At 40.5% G+C, this 25,292-nt stretch overlaps 2 protein-coding genes across 2 annotated transcripts; both read right to left on the reverse strand.

The window, feature by feature from the left end:
* Positions 1-160: 160 nt before the first annotated feature.
* On the reverse strand, positions 161-9,044 carry LOC120055169 (gamma-interferon-inducible lysosomal thiol reductase-like). The gene is made up of 7 exons (XM_039003091.1): positions 8,988-9,044; positions 4,355-4,395; positions 4,275-4,323; positions 2,972-3,160; positions 2,682-2,753; positions 2,512-2,604; positions 161-172 (listed from the first exon to the last, which is right to left on the reverse strand). The coding sequence occupies exons 1-7, from the start codon at positions 9,042-9,044 to the stop codon at positions 161-163; spliced, it is 513 nt and encodes a 170-aa protein (XP_038859019.1).
* Positions 9,045-9,995: 951 nt separating this feature from the next.
* Positions 9,996-24,214, reverse strand: LOC120055170 (phosphatidylinositol 3-kinase regulatory subunit beta-like). The gene is made up of 10 exons (XM_039003092.1): positions 24,199-24,214; positions 14,787-14,892; positions 14,540-14,638; positions 14,176-14,356; positions 13,654-13,779; positions 13,413-13,555; positions 13,096-13,272; positions 12,815-12,886; positions 12,515-12,688; positions 9,996-10,200 (listed from the first exon to the last, which is right to left on the reverse strand). The coding sequence occupies exons 1-10, from the start codon at positions 24,212-24,214 to the stop codon at positions 9,996-9,998; spliced, it is 1,299 nt and encodes a 432-aa protein (XP_038859020.1).
* Positions 24,215-25,292: the final 1,078 nt, after the last annotated feature.

The raw sequence follows: 25,292 nt of genomic DNA on the forward strand, positions 1-25,292 counted from the left end.
ATTCCAGGTTGCTACATGATTCCATATGTGTTAATAGTTTGTCTTCACTATTATTCTACAGTAAAAATAAAGAAACACCCTTGAATGAGTAGGTGTTTTAACTTTTGACTGGTACTGTACATAGAGAAGAATCAGTGGAGGCTGCTGTGGAGAGGACGGCTCATAATGCTGGCTGGAACAGAGCGAATAGAATGATGGAAACCATATGGAAACCATGTGTTTGATACCATTCCACTTATTCCGCTCCAGCCATTATCACGAGCCCGTCCTCCCCAATTAAGGTGCCACCAACCTCCTGTGATAAGAATACCTCCCATTTTAAAGCGATAGGACAGTGAAATTTGAAATGAACAGTACTTCCAAAAAAGTTCAACAGCTCCAGCTTGGTAAACTTGCCTGGGAACTAACACTAAAAAATATTCCCCCTTACTCTTTTCCTGGTAAGGCAGGAGAAGATTACATTAGTATTCATACATACTGTATTTTGACAGTATTCCATTCACTCAGCTGTTTGGTCATGAATAAGATAACAGCTGAAATAAGAACCTTGTGATGGGGAGGAGCTCAACTGTATTGAGGGTAAAACGTACATAAATCAGTGCCATTCAGTGTTAAACGTGTTGGCGGAGACGTTAGAATGATGATAATTTGTTCCCTTGGTCCCTTTATTGCTTTGCTCTGAAACAGTGACACACGATGGTATGCCATTACCGTTGTACTTTTGTTCTATGTCCGTCTTTTCATCCTCAATGTTGTTCCAAGTCAGATATTTATTTGTAGTATATTTGTGTCTGTCAAAATGTAAGTACTGTAAAAAGAGATCTTGACGATAGAATCCGTAGTTGTGACATGCATTTTTGGACTAATATATACCCATCAGAACCTCAAATATAAGCTTGTTTTACTCCAATGTTTGTAAACAATGTAAATGTAAACAAACACTGTATAGCCTCAAAACATGGTTCAAACTATAATTTTGATATCATGGAGGGTCAGTCCCTTGCTTCCATAGCTCAGTCTATGAATTAGAGTGTGGGTACATTTCTCCAGGCCCATTCCTTTTTATTTATTTATTTAGTTAGTTACTTTGTTGTTTCAATTAAGGATTCTAGCTTTCAATACATTTTTCTGGAGCCTAAAAAAATCAAGTATACCTTTCAAAATGTATACATCTACCGCTCCAATATTTGTTTAGAGAGTTTGATTATCATTTTTAAAGCCCAAAGTTTCTGGAGTTCAAGTTGTTCAAAGTGAAAATGCCAATAAATATGGAAACCTGTATGCCTATAAAATGTATCATTTTTGTGCATATTCTTAAATCTGTCTGTGCGCAAATAGTTAATTTATGTTTTATTGAATCCCGGCCTAATCTTTGATTCAAGCATTATTCTACATGTTAATATACTACATGTCAATTTGAACGCGGGATATTATTGGCAATGCAGCTTTTAAAGGTAGTGTTCCTGCGTGTGCAGAGATCATTCACCGTAAACGCTGCATGTGTCGGCTCAGCGTTAACCGACAACTGCATAGCAGACCGTTTATTTAAATTAAACCATGTCAGAACTGTAACTTCGTTGGAGCTGTCAACTCCAAAGCGGCTCTCGGCGTTATACCCATCGAAGACGTTACCATTAGATGCACCAAGTCGCATTAGTAAAAACGGAGAGGAAGAGGCGAAGCGTCTTGCATTTGTCCACGAAAATAAGACCACGAAGTTAAGATTTTTTTGATCGAATAGAGTAGACGATTCGGAATAGTTAGTTTGTTACGAATGCACTGATACAAGTGGACGCGCATGGCATTTACAGGCAGGGGGCTTACCTCCCTGTGGACAAATATGAGTGGTCATTACATTTTAGCTCAGCCCTTGACCAAGTACATGTTGATCACAGTTTACAACTTTAAATGTAATTAATATTAAACAAACAAGGACCAGTAACCCCCCTGCAACTCACCTTGTACATTTTGCAGACCAAGTTGAAAGCGATGACAAAGCTTGGTCCTGAAAGTCACGTCCTGTGTGAAGGGAGAGCTCGGCTTCAAACTGATGCACGAGAACGCCCTGAAGACCAAAGCTCTCAGTCCGGCCAAAACACACGTCCCCTGGGTTACTATTAATGGGGTAAGAAGACCTTGCCGGGACTGAAACTAGGTGCACAATGTAGATAACATGGCTATAGTACAGCTAGGGGTGAGTATCTACTGTTTATCAACAATGGGGTTACCGAGTAATGTTTTTTGAGCGGATACAGTGCTACTTAAAACTCGGTCATGCAATCAAACACCATGTGCCGACGTCAAGCCTGTACATTGACATTCCACTTCCTCCTCCTTTGCTGCTTTGCAGGAATACACAGATGACTGTGACGTCGGCACATGGTGTTTGATTGCATGAGAGGAGAACAGAATGCAACCAGAGCCCTTGATGTAAACAGGTGCACAAATGCATTTTGAATGACGAAAAATGCAATAGCTAAAACATTAAGTTAAAAACAGTACAATACTCACAGGTTGGGCAGCATCAAGAATGTTAGCTGCAGATTCCATGCAGTAAATGACTGGGAATTCTGAGTACCGACCCACTGAATGTAGAATACATGCCTAAGCGGAAGGTATGACATCATGAATGAACAATATTTCAGGTTACAAGCAGTTTGCCATTTGATTGGCAGGCTCACCTCAATCATGTTACCATGACACTCTGGTTCTCCATGTTGACAGGTGAAGGGAGAATTCCCTGAGGGAAGCTCCTGTGAAAGAACACCAGGAATAAGGCTGCAGCATTAACACAACACAATATTTACTTCTGTAATTACTGTTGATTTCTCTAATGTTCTTATTCATTCAATAGTCTAACTGAACATGGATCTATCAAAAGGCCTGTACTGAGGTACAACCTGAACTTCACTTTTAAAAATGTGCCCTACTGAACATGACCCAGTGCTCTCCACTTCGAGAAGAGGCCTACCTGTGCATTGCCGTAGGGCACCAATTTGACGTCCATGATGTCGTGGAGCATGGCCCAGGTGGGAAAGAGCTGCTGGGTGAGGAAGGCCCTGCAGCCTGGACACAGGCTCTCATAGTACAGGGTCACCTCCACTCGGGGTACCGCCAAGTTGGGTCTGGTGGCATTGAGCTCTAGACACTGCTTCTGAACCTAGACAGGATACATGAACATGTGTGATACATGTTCAGGGAAAGCACGTGTCGTGGAATTATTCTAATCAAAAGGAGAGACTTACATTTCTTCAAAACAAGTCAACTTTATTATTTATTTACTGCAGTAATGGAACTTGTCAATTAGCCCCCCATTGGTGATTCGTTGAGAGCCCAACCAGCAGGACTATACCACAGCATTTATAGCAAAGTCCCTCCTCCTGGGTGTTTATGACAAACAGATGTATGGAATGGGTCACAAGGAAAAAATTTGTATGAAAGATACTAATAATTGACAGCAAACAGTATCTGCTGTAAAAACTGTTCTGGATGTGTAAAAACCAGAGTCTGGCCTCCAGCTCCATATTGGAGTCATCCCCCCCTGTTACCCCCAGTACAGAAACATTAACTCATGCTATGGAATGCAGTCTTGTTTGGCTTATCACCCAAAGACATCGTAAATCTTCTGTCAGCATTAAATCTCCCAAAGGCCCATCCTCAGTAGAACACACAGATTCAAGTGTTCTAATAACTCACTATTCTGTTGCATAAAACAACCAGTTGATGCAATAACAGTATTATAACATAATCTTGCAATCTATGTTCTCACACACAGCAGGCTTACTCTTTCAATTAGACAAATAATTACTTGCCTGGAATTTACCTGAGAATGAATATTGTGGGAACCAAAACAACTTCCAACCCCCAGTTACATGTTGAATGTTTAGAAATCATAGTAAAATGGAGGGCTTTAAAATTCTCATGAAGACACATTTAAGGTCTTAACTTGAACCGAAACAAAACGGCTTGTTGGCGTCACATTCTCATTGAGGTTTGGCTTCAGTCACATGCCCTCACGAAATGTAGGACCTCTGGTGAATATGGGATATACACTGACATTTACATATATTGTAGGAGAATGTCTTAATGCTTGGTGATATTACACACAAAGGACATTTGATTTGTAGAAAATGACGCTTTAATCATTCAACTGCGACAGATGAAATACTTCAAGCCAGAATCAAGAAAAAAACATGAATAGATTTGATAAAACAGCAGTTGTCATTATAATAATGTCTCAGTGCAGTTATTCAAACTTGATGATCCAAACGTACCCTGCATTCTATTGCAATTTCCAAACTCCTACACCACTGCGAAGGGGGGGGGGGGGGGGGGGGGGGGGGGGGGGGGGGTGTATTCACAAGCCGGTTTGGGCTTCGACTTTCCTTGGGATTTCTTGAAAGTAGAGCAGCAAAAAAAGTCAAACAGGTGCAAACGTCATGTTGCTTACAGGTACTGAAGCCAAAGCCTTCCTTGACACTTATCTCAGACAACACTCTGACCAATTTGAAAAGCCAGTGGGTTGGAGCTCCTCCCACCAATGATTAGTATCATCCTCAGATGTGCTAACGAGATGGATTTTTGTGACCACTTGAGAAGCCAAACTCTCTCATTGGACATCCCACAACAATTACAACAGCCATATCATCTCTTCAACCACTTCTCTTTACGTAGAGACAAATTGGTTGGCAAAACAGGCATAATAACAAACATAAAACTTAGGCCAGAGAAAAAGCATTCTTAATTGATTGATTAATTACCTAATAGATCATTAATAACATATATACAGTCACAACATCAAAGCAGTAGCTAAATAAAGCAGTCCATCATCAGTAGTGACTAACTACAAAGAAAATTGCCAAGACAACAGTGAGGAACATCATAGACCATCTGACCACATTTTGACAGTAGATATCACAATTCTCCCAATGTTTACACTCAATTGCCTTCTGAGCAAGGGATTACTTTTCTCAGAAAACAGTTGGTAAAAATGTCAACAAAAAGGTATTTTGACAACTATACTCTTTTTAATAAATGGTTAATTTAGTCCTATACAAAACTACCAGTCTAACAAATACAACATGAAAATATACCATTGTTTATGTGCAGCCAGAAAGTAATGCAATAACAATTTTACAGAGTTGGACTAATGCTGCTTACAGTCAATCTTAAAGTGCATTTTGCAATGTTTTGGGGGTTTTTCCATGTTTCAAAGTACTTAACTCCAACCTATGTCAATGTTGTATAAATTACAGTTTCACAAATACAAAAGTTAAAAACCAAGCAGTCTTAAAAACATTTGAAAGTCAAGATACAACAAACACTACGACAGAATTTCATTCTAGATAAGCTTTTGAGCAGACAAATAGATTGTTAGAAAACAGTCTTTTTAATCTATTTGGTTATTTAGAGATTGTAAACACATTAAATATAAATGTAAAGAAGATTAAAAAAAATCACATTAGCTTATTCAATTAAATCTGTTCAGGTTATGATGAACGAATAACAAAAACACTGAAACACAGACGGGTTTAACGGCCTTTCATAAAAACCCTTTTCAAACAGATCCTTAAAAGTGCCTCTTAAATGATGCCATCCTTGTCTTACAATGAATGAGATGTCCACTATGAGGAGTGTTTCTGACCTATCATAGCCGGTTATTGTAAATAAATAAATGAGCATGTTCAAGTCCAATTGTAATAAAACTCCTGAAACATATTAATGTCTTTGTAGTGCATTTACAGTTCCAGATTTAAATATTGGCAAGGCAACCTCCCTACTCAAACCTCAAACGTTTACCCACTCACACACTTTCTCTCACAAGCTGAAGAAGCGTTTGGTATTTTATGTTGCACCGTCATAACAGTCTGTGGGGCAATCAAGCATAGCTTTAGTCATAATCTCCAATATGGGCCCAAGCACACAGAAAAGGCAAGGGGAAAGGTATAACAATTCCTCTGAGCCTGGCTCACTGTGAAAAGACTGTCTACACTTTGGAGAACAAGCATAGTCTTACACTGCAAGTGCAATTTCAAAATAAACCGGAAACTTTTTTGGATTGCTCTCTCTTTTTACATACAGTACTCTCTCACATGCCAAAAAAAACGCAATCTCACAGTTTTCAAAGATCCTTTGACCTGAAGGGTAGCCTAACTGAGCAGGACTCTGGCTGAAATGCTATGTTCAGTAAATAGTACACAGACTATTCATCTGTCATCTCTCTCCAAGGAGACCTTTTCTCCTAACTACCATATACACATAAGAAATGGGTTTACCAGATTAACATAACACACAAAACAAACAATGTTGACAGTTATAAAACTTACATTTTCACCAATCCAAACATGCTGGGCAATTGAATCACTCCTAGTAGTGAGCAATAAAATGCACCAATGCAATGTCATCATAATATATAAAACATCGTCCACTTCTAGCACCAATAACCCCATCACCCCTGCTTCTGCTAAAGGTTAAGAACATTCTAATTCCTCCCAAACCTGGATCCGGGAGCACCCCCATCAGTAAAAAAGCTGACTAGCATAGCCTAGCATAGCGTCACAAGTAAATACTAGCATCTAAATATCATTAAATCACAAGTCCAAGACACCAGATGAAAGATACACATCTTGTGAATCCAGCCATCATTTCTGATTTTTAAAATGTTTTACAGTGAAGACACAATATGTAAATCTATTAGCTAACCACGTTAGCAAAAGACACCACTTTTCTTACTCCACCATTTTTTTACTGCATCAGTAGCTATCACAAATTCGACCAAATAAAGATATAAATAGCCACTAACCAAGAAACAACTTCATCAGATGACAGTCTGATAACATATTTATTGTATAGCATATGTTTTGTTAGAAAAATTTGCATATTTCAGGTATAAATCATAGTTTGCCATTGCAGCCACCATCACAACTCTCACCAAAGCGACTAGAATAACTACAGAGACCATCGTGTATTACCTAATTACTCATCATAAAACATTTCTTAAAAATACACAGCGTACAGCAAATGAAAGACACAGATCTTGTGAATACAGCCAATATTTCAGATTTTCTAAGTGTTTTACAGCGAAAACACAATATAGCGTTATATTAGCTTACCACAATAGCAAACATCACAACAGCATATATTCAAGCCAAAAATAGCGATAACGTATAAACCACCAAAATATATTAATTTTTTCACTAACCTTCTCAGAATTCTTCAGATGACAGTCCTATAACATCATATTACACAATGCATATAGAGTTTGTTCGAAAATGTGCATATTTAGCGGCACAAATCGTGGTTATACAATGTGATTAGTGGCCAAAACTTCAAGCAATCTGTCCGGCGCCATCTTGGAGAGGCACCTATTCTAATCGAAAACTATTCATAAACTTGACTAAAAAATACAAGTTGGACAGCAAATGAAAGACAAATTAGTTCTTAATGCAATCGCTGTGTTACATTTTTAAAATTAACGTTACTTCAGCATACAGCGTGCGCTAAAGCGAGACCGCACCGAAATTCATGGCGGAATTATTATTTGACATTTGTCAACATAAATACGAATTAACAACATAAAGATTGCTTACTATTTGCCGAGCTTCCATCAGAATCTTGGGCAAGGTGTCCTTTCTCCAGAACAATCGTCTTTTGGTTGAAAGATGTCCTCTTCTCATGTGGAAATAGCAGCTAACGATAGCCACCCACTGGAGAGGTGTCCAACTCTTGAAAGCGCATCACAAAGAAATCCAGGAAAATCGCAATAAACTGATATAAACTGCTATAAGTCGGTTTAAATTAACTACCTTATGATGTCTTTAACAACTATAACGAATAAAAACATGACCGGAGATATAGAACTGCTAAAACGAAAGCTTTGCAGGAGGCCATTGTGATGTCCCTGCTGCGCCAGGCGCCCCGTTGAAAAGAACGGTACTTCCGTTCCACGGTCTTATATTGGGCCCCAGATTGCGCAATCCACTCCATTCAAATTCTCCCCGCTTACTGACATCTAGAGGAAGGCGTATGCAGTGCATGTAGCCCGATGGCTTACATGGGGACTTATAAACTGACCTCAGAACAGGGACCTCGATTTCTGAAATCTCACTCCCTGACAGGAAATGTGCTGCAGAATGAGTTCTGTTTCACTCAGAGAAATAATTCAAACGGTTTTAGAAACTAGAGAGTGTTTTCTATCCAATAGTAATAATAATATGCATATTGTACGAGCAAGAATTGAGTACGAGGCAGTTTAATTTGGGAACGAATTTTTACAAAGTCGAAATGGCGCCCCCCTAGTGTCAAGAGGTTTTAAGAACATGATAATAATACTATACAAGATTTCTAAATCAAGTGAGATTCTTGCGTGCAAAAGCTAATGTTTTATGACCTTCTGTGTCCCTGACGTTGGATTTCTACCTCAATACCTCCTCTAGTCTTTTAAAAAGGTCTGATTCATACACGACAAATGTGAGGGTTATCAATTTCGATAACGAGGCGTCATCAAGTTGTCTCCTAACTCGCTGCATAGTACTAATCAGTTTGTCAAAGTAGTTTGTTCGAAATCTAACAAGAATATCTTGTGTATGTTAGCATTACAAAACAGATTTGGAAGCTGAGAAATAAGTGCATTCATAAAGTGTGGCAGGTAAGGTCCAATGAAGGAAAATGCGTTTTGAATCATTGAAATAGGCTACTTATACCTTAACGAGAGACTGACAAATTCCTCAGTTCATACAGCATACATAACCTAATGTCAACTGCAAGCAACTCAACCCCCACAAGATTTACCAATGATCGACTCGAAAAATGTGAACATAAATCCATTTTCAACATGGACAATTCCAACACCCCCATCATACACACACTAATGCAGGGGTGGGCAAGTTTCGTCTTCATATTGTCTTTCCTTTAAATCAGCATCTGATTGAGACCTGGGAAACCAGATGTGTGCACTCTGAGCAGGCAGTGGCAGTAGTGCCAGATACAACTCTGAGGGAGTTGCCCATCTCTGCTGCTTTAAGGCAATCAATAGTGAGGTCCATTTCGGATTTCCAGTTTCACACACAGTGCTGTACAAAACACTTGGCATCTGATTGGGGCCAGGCATCCACACGGACTCTGATTTACAGAGAAATAATGGAAGACAGAGGATTAGAACAGAAGGCACTTTCACCACCAAGTGTTCCACCATGTTCTACTGTGAAAGGGCGCTGTGGATTTTTTGTTTGTATTAATATGAACTTGAAGTAAAGAAATAAAACACTGACAGTTAATAATTTCTGTTTTACCTCAATTAGCCACAAAATCCCTAGTTTGAAAGCAAATGTTTTTCTGGAAGCTTTGCTGCGCCATTTTCCCCAAAATCTTCCCCCACCTGTGCCAACCCTAGTAATTCGCGTTCAACCAATGAGCTTCAGCCCCTCGCCATGTCAGTAACAGCTAGCAAGTTGCAAATGAGCGAAACAGAAAGGAATGACGTGGTGCACATATGGACGTAGTATGCAATTTTGGCTCGTGAGCGCTTCTTTCAGAACTACTGGCTAAAAAGTAGTCAAAAGTACTGGAGAATCCCTTTAAGCATTTTACCACAGTGGACAATGTGAGCAAGGCTTAATGTAAACAGAAAAGCGCTGCTTGGTCTTTTTGTTCTCCATGTCTTGAATATCAAACCCTCTCGCAAAAAGCCCCTCTTTAACTGTAGAAAAAAGTAACAGAAAAATAAAGAAATACATTTCAAAGTCGATTTCAAAAGAATCTACAGCAATTACTTTCAGAGATTTAAATATGTTTCTCCAAAAACTGTGTAGTGTTGTAGAGACTTAACAAAAATAGAACATGTGAATGTGCTCTTCCATGTCAAAATCCACTCCGCTCTTCCCCTCCTCTCAAACCCAACGTGCAGAAACCTTTATGCTTTTTTGTTTGAAAAGTGAGGGTTTGTGGTCTTTATGAGTTCTGTTTGTTTCCTCTGTGTGTGCCAGGCCCTGTCCGGGTTATCTTGCTTCTCTTTTGGGTTGCTGCTGGGTTAGGACAGGACATGCCAGAGTTACATTCAGCAAGTCATTGTGTTGGACCAGGGAGGTGTGTCTATAGTGAAGCACCAGCTCTCTCAGGGAGCTGTACAGGTTGTAGGGTTTGGTGAAGCCGTAGCCCGTGGAGGTCTTGAATATCACACAGTGCTTGATGTCCCCATCCACACTGCATGAATAGATATGTGAAGTCAAGAACAGAACCTTTGGTTAGCCGAAACAAAGCAGTAAAAGTGATATTTCACCCCAAAATCACAGTTTGTCAAATGTTTTTCAAGACCTCAGAAGTGGACTACTATCAAGATCTACACACCATAAATGTTCCTGCTACAGTGGTTCCTTATGCTGCGACATGTTTGTGGTAGATGGTGGCAGATTGTGGTAAATGACCTCATTCTGTCATTGCGCCACACTATCACAAGAGGGAGTTAGAACGCTGGTTATGCTTTTGGTTTCTCTCCCTCCCCCCCGCAAAAATAATTGCTTTATTTACCACAGTGTTTAAGACCTGAGCTATTTATTCATTTACTTATGAACTGTACTAGTTTATTTAGGCAATTAAATTAATGTTTAGGTTAGGCATATTTTGTAGGCTATTTTGCAGCACAAAGCTTTTTGCAGCACTCATTCGTGGCTTTGGATCAAAACAAATAAATACCGACATTCTTTATGCAATCCCATAGGTTTGGACAAGCTGAATCAGTTGTGTTACTGCTTGCTGGAACAAAAGCCTGCACCCATAACGGCCTTTTGAGGATAAGATTGGCCAACCATGTTTTTAGATGGTCCCTATATTTCCTATGCATTTGAGATTTTCAGCATCTCGGCAGGTGAGGCCGGAAAACATCTGATAAATCTGGCTAAACCCCACCCAACTGTCTAGCCGTATTCCAACCAAAATCATTCTGTGTTCACTAAAGCCTTGTTCACACTGCAAGCCTTAATGCTCAAATCAGTTTTGGAATACTGACTGTCAAACAGCAAGTTACAAGTGACCAAATTGCATTTGTGTGTGTTCAGACAGCAGTCATTTGCTGATATGGCTATGCTAGTTGTAATCCTAATGACAGGTATGTGTGCAGTGGTGTAGGCTGATTGGTGGTGGTGCTCGTGCTTCCTATCACTCAGAAATGATGTAGCTAGCTACGGGGGTGACAACAATGCCTGCCATGGACGTCTCCTAGTTGCTTTGAATGTTCAAAATGATAGTGTAAGAAAACATGTAAAGCCTCAAAGGATAAGATTAACTTTCAAAACAAGTCCTTTTTGGCTAGCCACAGCAGTCAACTAGCTAGCTAGGAAGCTGTTTAACTTTCTAGCACATTCACTAATTTGTTTGTAAACAATTAACAAGCTAGTTAGATACCACATGTTCTTGTAAAACTGTCAACAGAGTAGCTAGCAAGCAACAAGATATGCCAAATAACAGTCTAAAAACCACTTGAGGGCAAATAAACTAAATTTGACCGTACAGACACAAGTCAGGAATCAGATTGGTATCTGATTTTAAACCACCTACGAAGGTGGTTTGAAATGTGTCTTGAAATATCTGATTCCATGTGCTTTTTGGCTGTTCAGACTGCAGGGAAAAAACAGATTCAAATTGGATATACAATTAAGATTGCGGGAAAAAATCAATAGTTACATATCGGATATTATTTTTGACGATACGATATTATCGTATCATTTTGGCAATATTGCAATATTATGTTTGCACTAGTTTTCTGTACCTGCACCAAAATGCCAGTATTCTTCCTTCATAGCTTGTTCTCCATCTTATTTTTAAATAGGGACCCAATATGTTTTCAGCACTTTTATTATCATTACTGAGCAAAACTTGTTTTCTCATGGCTCTGTCACGATCGTCTTCGGGAGAAAGAGAGGAGGACCAAGGCGCAGCGTGAAGTGAATACATTCTTCTATTTATTTAAGAAGAAACACTAACCAAACTAATACAAAACAATAAAACGAACGTGACGCTATATATAATAGTGCAGACACAAGCAACTAACACATAGACAATAACCCACAACCCACAATACAAAACAGGCTACCTAAATATGGTTCCCAATCAGAGACAACGCAAAACACCTGTCTCTGATTGAGAACCATATCAGGCCAAACACATAGAAATAGACAAACCAGACATACAACATAGAATGCCCACTCAGATCACACCCTGACCAAACAAAACATAAAACATACAAAGCAAACTATGGTCAGGGTGTGACAGGCTCTCTCTTGCCACTCTGCAGAAGCAATATTTTGGAACATTGAATTGCAATAAAATCACAGTATTGAATCACAATACATATAGAATTGTGAGAATTGCAATACATATCGTATCGTCACCTAACTATCATGATAATATCGTATCGTAAATTCCCAGCCCTAATATGCAAAAAAAAAATCGATTTGAGTCACTTCAAACTGCCAGTGTTAACAAGGCTTTACAGACCCCAGGTCAGGCTAACGGGACTCACACTACAGAGCAGGCATAGGAGCCCTTCTGGGACTGGCTGTCTCGGATCAGGAAAGTGCCGTCACCCTTTCCCCTCAGCAGCTCCTCGGCTTGGCTGCGCTTGATGTCGCCCACGTACCAAGTGCGCTCGTCGAGGTGCGGCAGGTCTTCCTCCTCATCCACCAGAGAATACAGGCTGGGAGGTAGAGGGGAAGAACGGCAGACATGGGGAGGAAACCAGTGTCAATACGATACACGATACGACATGATAATACGTGGTAATACATTACAACTGGCTAATGGCCACATTGGTTTCACTCACTCTTCCATGTCGTTTTTGATCCCCAGCCACTCGTTAATCTTCTTCTGTCTGGTGCCCTTCTGATTCAGCCACCTGGGACGTTAACACAAGCAAACTGTTAGACTGCCATGTTCCTAAATATTGCAGTGTGTGTGTGTGTGTGTGTGTGTGTGTGTGTGTGTGTGTGTGTGTGTGTGTGTGTGTGTGTGTGTGTGTGTGTGTGTGTGTGTGTGTGTGTGTGTGTGTGTGTGTGTGTGTGTGTGTGATTGTGTGTGTGTGTGTGGTAGAAGGGTATAACTTACACCAGGTACTGGTCTCGAATCTTTTTCAGCTGCACGAGGTCCGTTTTCAGGCTACTCATCTTCTTATCGATCTCTTGGTTGTCTGTCGCATGCTCCTTCAGGTCCTGCCCTAGCTTCCTCTTCCTGTCATGGATCTCAGTCACCCGCGACTTCAGCTTATCCCAATTACTTTGGATTCTGGGAGATGGAGCGGCAACATTGTTAGGTCCCCCACTTTAAAATCATGATCACGACCAGCTTCATAGTCAATCAGAGGGCTAGTTCAAAGCCTGTATCACAACAGGAAAATCCTAGAGCAAGCAATGTATTGTGGATACCTCTCAGTATCTTTGCTGTTTCCCTCCCCGAGGAACTGGTCAATGTTCTCCTTGCTATAGCATTCTTGGGTCTCGCACCCGTCCTCTGAGATCTTGATGGTCTCGTTGAAGGCCTCGATGGCCGTGCGGTTCATCTGTAACTCCTGAAGTACAGGGAAAACAGACGATATTGTGCTCATTTCAAATGCTATGGAGCCCAGACCCAAATGTGACAGTGAAAACATAAGTGTTGGATATGTACCTGAGAGGTGCGAGTATACTCTTCATACAAGACGTCATATTCCCAGCTCTTCTCCTGGCACTGTTTGTGGTACACCTTCAGTTGCTCTCCTACTGCTTCCACGTTGTCCCCTTTCACCACCTGATCCTGGAAACAACAAAGACCACAAGTCACTAACTGACCACAGCACTTGAGATGTTGAGATAAAGTGCATTCAATATGGGCTCAGTGCATTTCAAATAGAGAAGGGCAGCAAGCAAACTGTTCTCACCTAAACAGAATTGTTTGGTGACATTTCAGACAAGCTTAAGTGCTCTTGGGAATGCCATGGGTTATTTTCCTTCACGCATGTGCCATAAGAAATGTAGGGCCTTCCAGAAAGCATCAGAGTGCTGTTCGAAGGCTACATTCCTTATCTCTTATAACATCTCTATTTAAAATCCAAGGAGTACCATTAAGATATGGCCCGGAAGCCAAACCAAGACTGAGGCCCTTCAGAACAGGATACAGAACACTATAATAATAATAACAGAATGAGCCTACCTGCTGATATTTGGAGATTGGGTACAGAAGCCGTGAGTCCAGCTTGGGGTTGTACTGGGCCAGCGATTCGTGGTGATAATACAGGATGAGTTCCACCACAGAAGCAAAGGTCAGCGGCTCAGAGAAGCCATACTTGCCTCCTTGGTGGAAGATCTTGATCAGCTGGTTGTTTCCTCCTTTCCTAGAAAAGTCCCGAGACGTTGTGCAACATTACTGATGTTCTGTGAAAGACTCTGGAAGCTATCCAAAGTGGCAAAATGCCATTGCACTTTAAATGAGTGACTAGGCAAGCTCAAACTTGGAGTGGATTGTAAAAGGGACAAAATAGTAAATTTTAGAAAGACTTCATTATTAATACCCTTACCTGAGAGTCAATGTATATTCTCCTTTCACCTTGCTTGAGGCATCTCGGACCAAGAAAGTGCCATCTGGTGTGTCTCTCATCTTGTCATTCACCTCATCTCTGGAAAAATATATACAAATATATAGCATGATTATGTAATTAAAGATGGGTGAGTAAGACGAGTGACAATATTTTTTTCTTGAAACAGAAGATCGTGGTTAAAACTGTAAATAACCAAGTGTGGATATCCATTATTTAAACATTTTACCTGGAAATGTCTCCCCAGTACCACTCTACGTCAGCCATCTTGCTGCCATCCCCATTGATGACAGAAGCTGCCATGGCTTTGGTTTTGGAAGGCTTGGAAGGTAGGGCTGTCAAAGGAATCAATAGATGGTGGTGTTACAATACAGTGGGACATCCAATCAAAATTTACCCAGGAGGCAAAGATGGGTTTTTAGTGTAATAACCTTGTTAAAACCAAGTATAGAATTTATTTGTTATAATTAATTGGTATTAGATTTAAAAGATGATCGAATTGCTCCTGAATTGTAATGTCATTAATGCATTTATTTTTAATAAATATTTATTTAATGTACAAGTGAATAGGCTGGTTTACTTTGAAGTTTAAGTTTTGACCAATAAGGTAGCTTGTTAAGCTGTGGCCAATGGGAGAGTTGACCTGGTTAAGAGGAAGCCTGGGAAAAAGAGACGTTGAAAAAAGAGGGAGAGACGTTGACAGAGAAATGTAGAGACATTATCAGTGTTGGTGAAGAAAAACTATGAAAGAAGACGATAAAAAATAGAACAAAACCCATATCTACCGAGTTTTGAAGGGACATACGGATTTGATTTTATATGAGTTATTATTATTTTTGTTAAACACTTGGAGGCTGAAGCTACCGTCGCGTCGTGGACGTATTTGACAGCTCGAGGTTAGCCTAGGATAGTGCGAGACCTGGAGGGAATTGCTTGTGGAAGATGAACGAGTTCATGTTTCCATGGGATATCTGTTGCTGCTAAGGAGTACTGTTGGCATTGATAGCTGTGGATCTTGTGAGGACACCTGCTGGGAACTGCTATACTTCAGTGAAGAAATATCAACGAGTAGTGAGTAACTCCAACGGCGGGGCGCTTCGGGACTTTATGTATGGCATACTTTTTTTGGAGCGCCAACGCGCGCCAACGGGTTTAACTAAGCTTGCAAGTAATTTGGACATGGGCTGTGCACGACTCATTGGGGTTTATTATTTTTAGTTATTTTGATGTGGTACATTGAAAATGTGATAATATACATCTTTACACTTATGTCTGTTGCATTGGTGGAGTCATTTACTGTTTCAGTTTAATTTAATGCATGGGAAAGCATATCCTTATATAATAACACAAATCTATAATCATTCTATCTGAAGTTAATACTCTAGTTGTCCTAACCTTAGCGAGTTTACAATAGGGATTCTTATTGGAGATGTCCTTCTCACCTAATATCCCATGCTGTTCAGATAGTCTAAGGTAATATGTTGAGAGTCACATTCGAGCCTAGTGAGGGGGTTACATTAGTGAGTGTGCTAAATTGTTGTGAGCTTGTGTGTTTACCTGATGACATCTGGTCCAGCTCTCAGGCCCTCGCCACCAGCAGCCTCTCCAGCACCTGAACCTGGGCAGAAACCTGATGACCTTCTTCTGACCTGGACACAAATAAATACACTCATACATAAGTCATTCAGAGGACGGTGGAAAACTTTGCTATTACAAGTAATTAAGGTAGAGAGAGTTGTTCAATGCGATAGGGGGGGGTCATATTTTACATTAGTACCAGATGGATGGGTGCCATAATAGGACTTCAGTTACTAACATGTGGGACAATGGAAAGGTGCTGAGGGGATGTATATTCTGCTGACTATAGAGAATACTGTCCTTCCAGGAAAACAGACAGGTGTTATGGCTTCAATCTCTTTCTGGCTCAATCTGGGGCCCATTCCTACAGCCAGAACTCTGTAGACTGACAACAGCATGCGCTCAAGAGGATGCTGGCACTGTTAATGCATTCTCTTCCTCTCTGTGCCTGTAGGCTGGCCAGTGTGTCTCTCTCCCTCTCTCGTAGGCACAACAAAGCCCTCATAAAAGTGGCAGAGGGACCTGCCGCTTATGAAGATGGCAGGTTTTTATCCCCCTTCAAGATTAGTCTAAATTTGAGTTTAAGTAAAAACAAATATTTTGTCTGCACGTTTTATGACCAACATAGGTACAGTATTTGTTTAAATGTGAAACTGACCCAGCGGTGAGCAGAAGAGGGCTGAAGAGGAATGCGAGGGTGTGGGGGTCCAGGCTGTTGCGGGCCGAGCTCTGGCCCACTCGGTCCAGGTGTCTGAGCAGGGTAAGCAGGCCCGGCAGAGGCACAGCCGGGGGCTCCAGCGCCTTCAGCAAACGCCTGGCTGTCTCCCCGACGGACAACTCTTGGATACAAGAACCAGCAAGGAGATTGAGTGACAATCTTAGTGCCTTGGCTGTGAGACACAATGGTAAGTAAGCAACATTATTTTCTATCCAATGCCAAATTAACATATTTCGCTTTGCATTTCTAAGTGATTCCAAAATATACACAATTATTTTGACAGTCCTGATAGTGTGCTTCAATGATGGCCTTTAAATTGTTTTCCTTAGTTTTGTTTGCCACCAAGTAGAATATGCTCCTTGCATCAGTTCTTGATGAGATACATGAAGAAGCATGTGAGTGCTAAAGGTGCTGTTACCTTCTTCCTCTTGCAGGGTAGTCTTCAGGCTGGGATAGATAGACTTTGGGATGACGGGGGATGGCAGGTCCTGCAGGAATCCCATCAGGGCCTCTGAGAGCGCCTGGGTGTTTTACTGGCCCATCTCAGGCCCAGAGAGCTCTGTAAAAGACCACTTTAGTCGTTAATTCAGACAATACAGAGTCCGTTTGTGTACATCGCTGGTTCTCCTGTTCTGTGGTAAGGTCTCCAGAGAGTGTTGTTGTGGTGTGGCAAGTGTTACTGGTGCGGCTAAGTGTGCTGTCTGGGAGACAGTGTCCAGACTAGTCCTACGACAGGTGACAGTGTCTGAGTGCCTAAAATAACGCCCTCCTCCTCTTCCACCGCTGTGACAGGCAGGCAGGCCAGACTGGCTGGGGGCTGTTTACTGCTCCGTCACGCCTCAGCTAGCAAACAACAGCTGTCTGAAAAGGCCTGCCTGGCTCTGCCGAAGTCTCTCTATCTGAGCAGATAGACTATGGGGAAAGTGTCTGACATGTGTGAGCACAGGGAGGGGAGAATCTGAGTTCTATCTGTCTGTGTCATGTTAAAGGTATGTGTGGGTGGGGGGGATCTAGCTTACACCTGTTCTGTCTGCACATGCAGCAAGTCCCAGGTCACATGAACTCTAGGAACAGCCTCTCCAAGTAAACAGATCTTACAAAACACACAGTGTTCACTTTCTCCAGTCAAAACAAACCGTCATGCAATTATAGATATACACATATAACAATCGGAACATGAACTTGTAGAGACAATTCTATTGCATTTAATGCAATCGTAATGCCAATTTTACTGGGTTCATGTGAGGAAATCAGTCAATTGAAATAACTGAATTAGGCCCTAATCTATGGATTTAGGGAATACAGGGAATACAGATATGCATCTGTTGGTCACAGACACCTTTAAAAAAAAAAGTTAAGGGCGTGGATCAGGAAACCAGTCAGTATCTGGTTTGACCTCCATTTACCTCATGCAGCGTGACACATCTCCTTCACGTAGAGTTGATCAGGCTGTTGAATGTGGCCTGTGGAATGTTGTCCCACTCCTCTTCACTGGCTGTGTGAAGTTGCACAATACCATACACGCTGTCTGCCATCTTCCCGGTACAGTTGAAACCGGGATTGATCCGTGAAGAGCACACTTCTTCAGCATGCCAGTGGCTATCGAAGGTGAGTATTTGCCAACTGAAGTTACGACGATGAACTGTAGTCAGGTCAAGATCCTTGTGAGAACGACGAGCACGCAGATGAGCTTCCCTGAGACGGTTTCTGACCGTTTGTGCAGAAATTCTTCGGTTGTGTAAACCCACGGTTTCATCAGCTGTCCGGATGGCTCAAGACGATCCCGCAAATGAAGAAGCCAGATGTGGAGGTCCTGGGCTGGCATGGTTACAAGTGTTCTGAGATTGTGAGACCGGTTGGACGTACTGCCAAATTCTCTAAAACAATGTTTTATCTAAAACAATGCTTATGGTAAAGAAATTAACATTAAATTATCTGGAAACAGCTCTGGTGGACATTCATGCAGTCAGCATGCCAATTGCTCGCTCCCTCTCAACTTGAGACATCTGTGGCCTTTTATTGTCCCCAACACAAGGTGCACTTGTGTAATGATCATGCTGTTTAATCAGCTTCTTGATATGCCACACCTGTCAGGTGGATGGATTATCTTGGCAAAGGAGAAATGCTCACTAACAAGGATGTAAACAAATTTGTGCACAACATTTTAGAGAAATAATATTTTTGTGCATATTGAACATTTCTGGAGTCTTTTATTTCAGCTCATGAAACATGGGACCAACACTTTACATGTTGCGTTTATATTTTTGTTCAGCATATATCAACCATTTTTTACACTGTTTGGACTTAGGTGACCCGAAAAAGTATTTCAATGGGAGTACCCAAGTATTTCAACGGCAGGAAAATCCCTGGATTGTCTTTAGAGGGGAGAACAGCAGAGCTGGGTTTCTAAACAGGCTGGCCTATTTCTCTACACAAACAGGCTGTGTTTTTGGCCCACTGTTAAAATAGAGCAAAGATAAATAGAGCATGCAGTGGATCCTCCAGGAGTGGGAGTCACAAGGGCAGCATGGTAATAACCCTCGAGTTAAGTTGGAATTGAACCTATTTAACTGAACTCAATAGGCAAGGCTATAGTATGAACAGCAGCACAGATCACTGAAGTCACAGGGTTGGGAGTAAATCCCTTTTTATCACATTGGAATGGATGACTATCTGACCATGGCAACAAACTATATCAACTTGTATAGCTCAGCAAAAGATGAATGTAAGAACAACGCATGCATGCACAGACATAAGAGAGGAAGTGGGTCTTACCGATATTCAGGCTCTGTCTCTGACTGCCAGCAGCCAAGGAGCCAGGTGGCCTATTCAAAGTCTCACACTCCAAACCTGCACGAGTTTCCCACACATACACAAGTTAACTCACCCTTCTGAAATAGTCTCTTCTCTCCTGGCATGCCTGGATTAGTGGGTCAGTAACACATATATAAACATCCAAAATACATCACCCGGAGCTAAAAATACATGGGCGAGACGCTAACTGGAACACGGAGCGTTTCAACGCTAACCTGGCCTTTGACATGCTACCCAGAGGCCAAGGAGCCCCTTTTAGGAGTGCTAAGTTTGAAGGGTCTAAAACCAGATGGCGGGAGGAAAGGTTGACTGGTATTCAGGAGTAGTGTGAGCAGAAAGGTGAATTCCTATCAAATCCCAAGCGTCTCACCTAGCTGATGAACACTTTCAAATGTCACTGTTTCTATACCATAGGGATCGAAGTCGATCATGATAAAATCTAAATAAATATATGTTTACATATGTCATGTCATGCATAAAATATCCCCTACCAAAGCATTGGATTACATGTAAGTATGGATAACTGATACATTCATGCCAAATTGAAAGCACTATGTGGCATATTTTCTGGGCAATGCTGCTATTTATCTTGGCAAATTCCTTGTACTAAACACCTCAGAATAAAATTTTCTGATATTACACAGCCATCTTACCTTTTCTCTCAATGGCCTCTACCAACTTCCCCAAAGTGTGGGGTGGGGGGGGGGGGACATTTTCTGGAGGAGGAAACAGCTGGACAAACTAATGAGCTGAAGTCCCTGGAAGACAAATAGGATTTTTGTATTTTTTTTACCATTATTTTACCAGGTAAGTTGACTGAGAACACATTCTCATTTACAGGAACAACCTGGGGGATAGTTACAGGTGAGAGGTGAGGGATGAATGAGCTAATTGTAAACTGGGATGATTAGGTGGCCATGATGGTATGAGGGACAGATTTGGAATCTAGCCAGGACACCAGGGTTAACACCCCTACAATAAGTGCCATGGGATCTTTAGTGACCACAAAGAGTCAGGACACCCATTTAACGTCCCCTCCGAAAGACAGCATCCCACACAGGGCAATGTCCCCAATCACTGCCCTGGGACATTGGGATATTTTTTTGACCACAGGAAAGGATGCCTCCTACTGGCCCTCCAACACCACTTCCAGCAGCATCTGTTCTCCCATCCAGGACCAACCCTGCTTAGCTTCAGAAGCAAGCCAGCAGTGGGATGCAGGGTGGTAATGCTGCTGGATAGGAGTTGATGTTGTTTAAAATCAATGAAAACTACGTAGCGCTTGATGGTTTTTGCGACTGCACTTGAAGAAACTTACAATGTTCTTGAAGTTTTCCGGATTGACTCCTTGGCTAATGTCTTAAAGTAATGATGGACTTTCGTTTCTCTTTGCTTATTTGAGCTGTTCTTGACATAATATGGACTTGGTCTTTTACCAAACAGGGCTATCTTTTGTATACCACCCCTACCTTGTCACAACATAACTAATTGGCTCAAATGCATTATGAAGGAAAGAAATTCCATAAATTAACTTTTAACAAGGCACACCTGTTAATTGCATTCCAGGTGACTACCTCATGAAGCTGGTTGAGAATGTGCAAAGCTGTCATCAAGGCAAAGGGTGGCTACATTGAAGAATCTCAAATATAAAATATATTTTCATTTGTTTACACTTTTTTGGTTACTACATGATTCCATATGTGTTATTTCATAGTTTTGATGTCTTCACTATTATTTTACAATGTAGAAAATAGTAAAAAAATAAAGATAAACCCTTGAATGAGTAAGTGTGTCTGAACTTTTGACTGGAAATTTATGTATTTTAATCTAGCCTATTATAGACCTATAATAAACTATTCTATGAAGATGCGCTTATTATACCAAATAGCCTTATATTGTGTAGCCTATTTGAAGGTCAGTCAGCAATATAATAAGCTATAATAAATTGTTCCCTGTTACAAATGGTAACAGGAGCCCTGCTTGTCCTAAACAGTACAACATTGTATCAGCCCCTTCAAAACTCCCTAATTCTTCATAACATCCCTCACACAGGTCCACTGATGACGGAATTTTCCTACATATTCAATCTAAGTATTTGCTTTTCAAAATGTAATATTCCCATCACTTTTTCTGATTGTTTTCTCATAACTCATTAGGCCTACTAAAGTGGTTCAGACCAATCCACTGCTCATAACCTATATCAATCAGTGTTGTGCCAGGTGTCTATTTTAGTAGGCTATAGTTTGTGAACTTTATAATGTAAAATTCAATATTTTGTTTATACCATGAATATATCAATTGACTTCAATTCATTTTTGTAAAACAACTAGTACATCATATGCTGTAAATAGACAACCTATGTTATTGTCCTTCATCAGCCAGTAAGCTTTAACAGGACCTATGTCCTACCTTTTGAAATGATGGTGTAGGGTACAATGCACTGCTGAAATATATGGGTTGGGCAACCGTACATTCCACTCAGTATCAGATTAGCAAGATGATGTTGTATTTACAATGTTGCAAGGGGCAGCAATGGCTTGCAGCATGCTCCACCAACACTTTTTATTACATCAAAATAATGGATGGATTGAAACACTCAGAGCTGTTAGTGCTTAATGCATTTATTAATTAACAAGTAACTGAACGTAGCCATTTTTAGAATGAATCAAACAACCGTTTTCTTTCGTGCATAAAAGCTCTCCAAACCTGTTTTGTATGATTAATAAATACTTTCATAAACTTAAATAATCTACAAGATCAGAGTATTTTTAAATGTAGCAATTGGTGCTTAAACAGATATGAATATTTAGATGGATTTCTTTCATTGATCCCAAATATTCTGAATCCGTTCTCTCGATATATTCTATTGAGTCTGTCAACAAAATATTTAAAGGGATGGCTCAAGATAAATGTACTGAAAACTCCCAAGAGAAAATCTGTTGGCCAGCAAGTGAGAGAGTTTTCAGCATTTGAATTTGATTTATTCAGCACGCGCAAGAGAACCACGCATACATCCCTTACGCACCTTCATAAGGTAAATCTGCACTCCAAACAATTGGCAATGAAGAAATTTACAAAACTAGAAACAAATTTATCTGTGGATTATTTGTTGGAGTATAGGACCTTATAACAACCCAATGTTTATATCCCAGGACAAACGATCTAGCAACAGCAAGCTATCGTGGACTTCAGGAAACAGCAGAGGGAGCAACCCCCTATCCACATCGTTGGCACAGCAGTGGAGAAGGTGGAAAGTTTTAAGTTCCTCAGCATACACATCACGGACAAACTGAAATGGTCCACCCACACAGACAGTGTGGTGAAGAAGGCGCAAACAGTGCCTCTTCAACCTCAGGAGGCTGGCGAAATTTGGCTTGTCACCTAAAACCCTCACAAACTTTTACAGATGCACAATTGAGAGCATCATGTCGGGCTGTATCACCGCCTGGTATGGAAACTGCGCATGTACGAGCACGAGTGGTCTGTTCAGCATGTTAAGAAAAATATAGTTTACTTAACTAAAGTTACTTTGAAAAGGGAGTTCACTACATCCAAACTTCATCGTTATCAATTAATATATCTAAATCTGAAATGTGATAGAATACAAATTGCAACAACAGATCAGGTTGTGGTCATATATTAACAGAATGTGTAATTTACCCCATTAAACGTTTTCAGTTAGACATTCACGCTTGCCATACAGAGTTGAAATATCTAGCTAACATTTTGAATTGAATAACGTTGCTTGTAAACATCAGAGCTGTAACGATTTGACACACGCTTTGGTTAAAAGCAAGTACAAACGCATATTGTAGTCACAACCCAGTCTCATTAAGTATGTACTATATATACAAATGAGCACAATGTTTTATGTACTAAAAGCAAACTTATGCCGCATCGAACCCAACCCCAGATGCCGCTAATGGCACACCCCTTCTGAATCCCTTTAAACTCGATGCGCCCTGAGTTTGTGTTATTAGTACAAATAAACATAACCGCTTATTTGGTTGACGCTAGCTAGCTAGCTAGCTAGCTATTTTACAGTGAGAATGAGGTAAGTTATTGGACAAGAAATGACAAATAATCTAGTATTTTCTGTATTTCAGCCCGCTTAATTCTAAACATATTTTTATTTCAATCAGTTACGTATATTGGTTCATCTTCTAGACAGGAAGTTATATTTTTCACTCTGGCCAACAGTATCTTGTATGCTAACGTTAGCTTTTTGGTACCCGCCGGTTGCAACCCCAGTGAACATTGGGCCTTTTTAGCTAGCAGCTCACCGTTATTAATTATGTAAAAAGATAATAATATCAATCATGTAAGCAAGCACATGGAAATACTGTTTAGCGAATTATTGAGGTATTTATTTCATGATTTAAAAGTGTCTGACTGTGAAACTCAATCTCCCATGATTCCGTAGTTCCGGAACTGACATTTTATCATTTGTACCGGAACTGACCATTGTGTTCGTTCTTATTATACCTGTGGTTGTGTTGAATACCGCACCCAACTTAAAATAAAGAATTACTCTGCACAGAATACATAACATATAACAGAATAAACTATTTAGCCTTTTAATTAGATATTTGATGGCGTAGCTAGTTTATTTATGGCCTGTGTGTCTCCCATATAAATATGATTACATAGCTACACGTGTCTGCACATTTTAAACTGTTAATTGTAATTCTCTTTTTGCTGTCTGTATATCAATTGTGTAAATATGAATACACATCTAGTTCATGAATAATCATACCAGTTTTGTTCACAACTGAGTGAATTAAAGCAGATAAATAACAAATATTTTAGCGTTAACTATGGAGGCTTTGCCTTTTGCTTTTGCACAATATAACACAGTTCCCACGATAATGAAAATCAACCATCCACAATGTATACCAATTTACTTCTATCATGTGTGAATCCACTATATATATTTTGGATTGTCTCACAGTATATGATCACACGTTTTGGTATTTTTTTTTCTTTCTACGTTAACATACAATAATGTTTATGTTCAACCAAATAGAGCAAAGAGAGGGATGCTGCACGGGTGGCATTTGAGGAGGCTCTTCCAGAAAGCTATCGCACAGCGTTACAATTTCAACATGTAGCTAGCTGTAAGTGATATTTCTTCCCATTTTCCCAGTATATTTTTAGGGCAGTTGAACTGTGGGTACATACCACAGTTGTTGTGTTGTAATTTTAATCACAGATATATTTCCATTCTATGTTTGATTTGAATAAATACTTTAGGATCAGAAAGAGCGAGCTGCAAAGCGACAGTCACCTGCTCCTGCCACAAGCCTTGCCCCTGTCCAATGGATAGAGAGGGACAGAAGAGGCAACATAATTCACCAAAGACCTGGACTAAGAAGGCCTCAAGCCATGGTAAGTGTTATGTGCCTATTTAGTTGTGTGTTTGTTTACGCATGTAAAGTGTAACCATTTTTTGTAAATAGATAACATATGCCAGTCTTGGCTGCCTCATGTTAATTGTATATTATTGTCAGCAAAAGTCTCAGCGAAGGACATGGACCTTCCCAGAACAGGTGACCATATTGCAACTAATGGCGGGGGTGAGTACTGCCTTAAATAGAGCTTAACCCTGGGGCATCTGACCCTAAA

This window comes from Salvelinus namaycush, chromosome 10 (assembly GCF_016432855.1).
Source record: "Salvelinus namaycush isolate Seneca chromosome 10, SaNama_1.0, whole genome shotgun sequence".
NCBI lineage: Eukaryota > Metazoa > Chordata > Actinopteri > Salmoniformes > Salmonidae > Salvelinus > Salvelinus namaycush.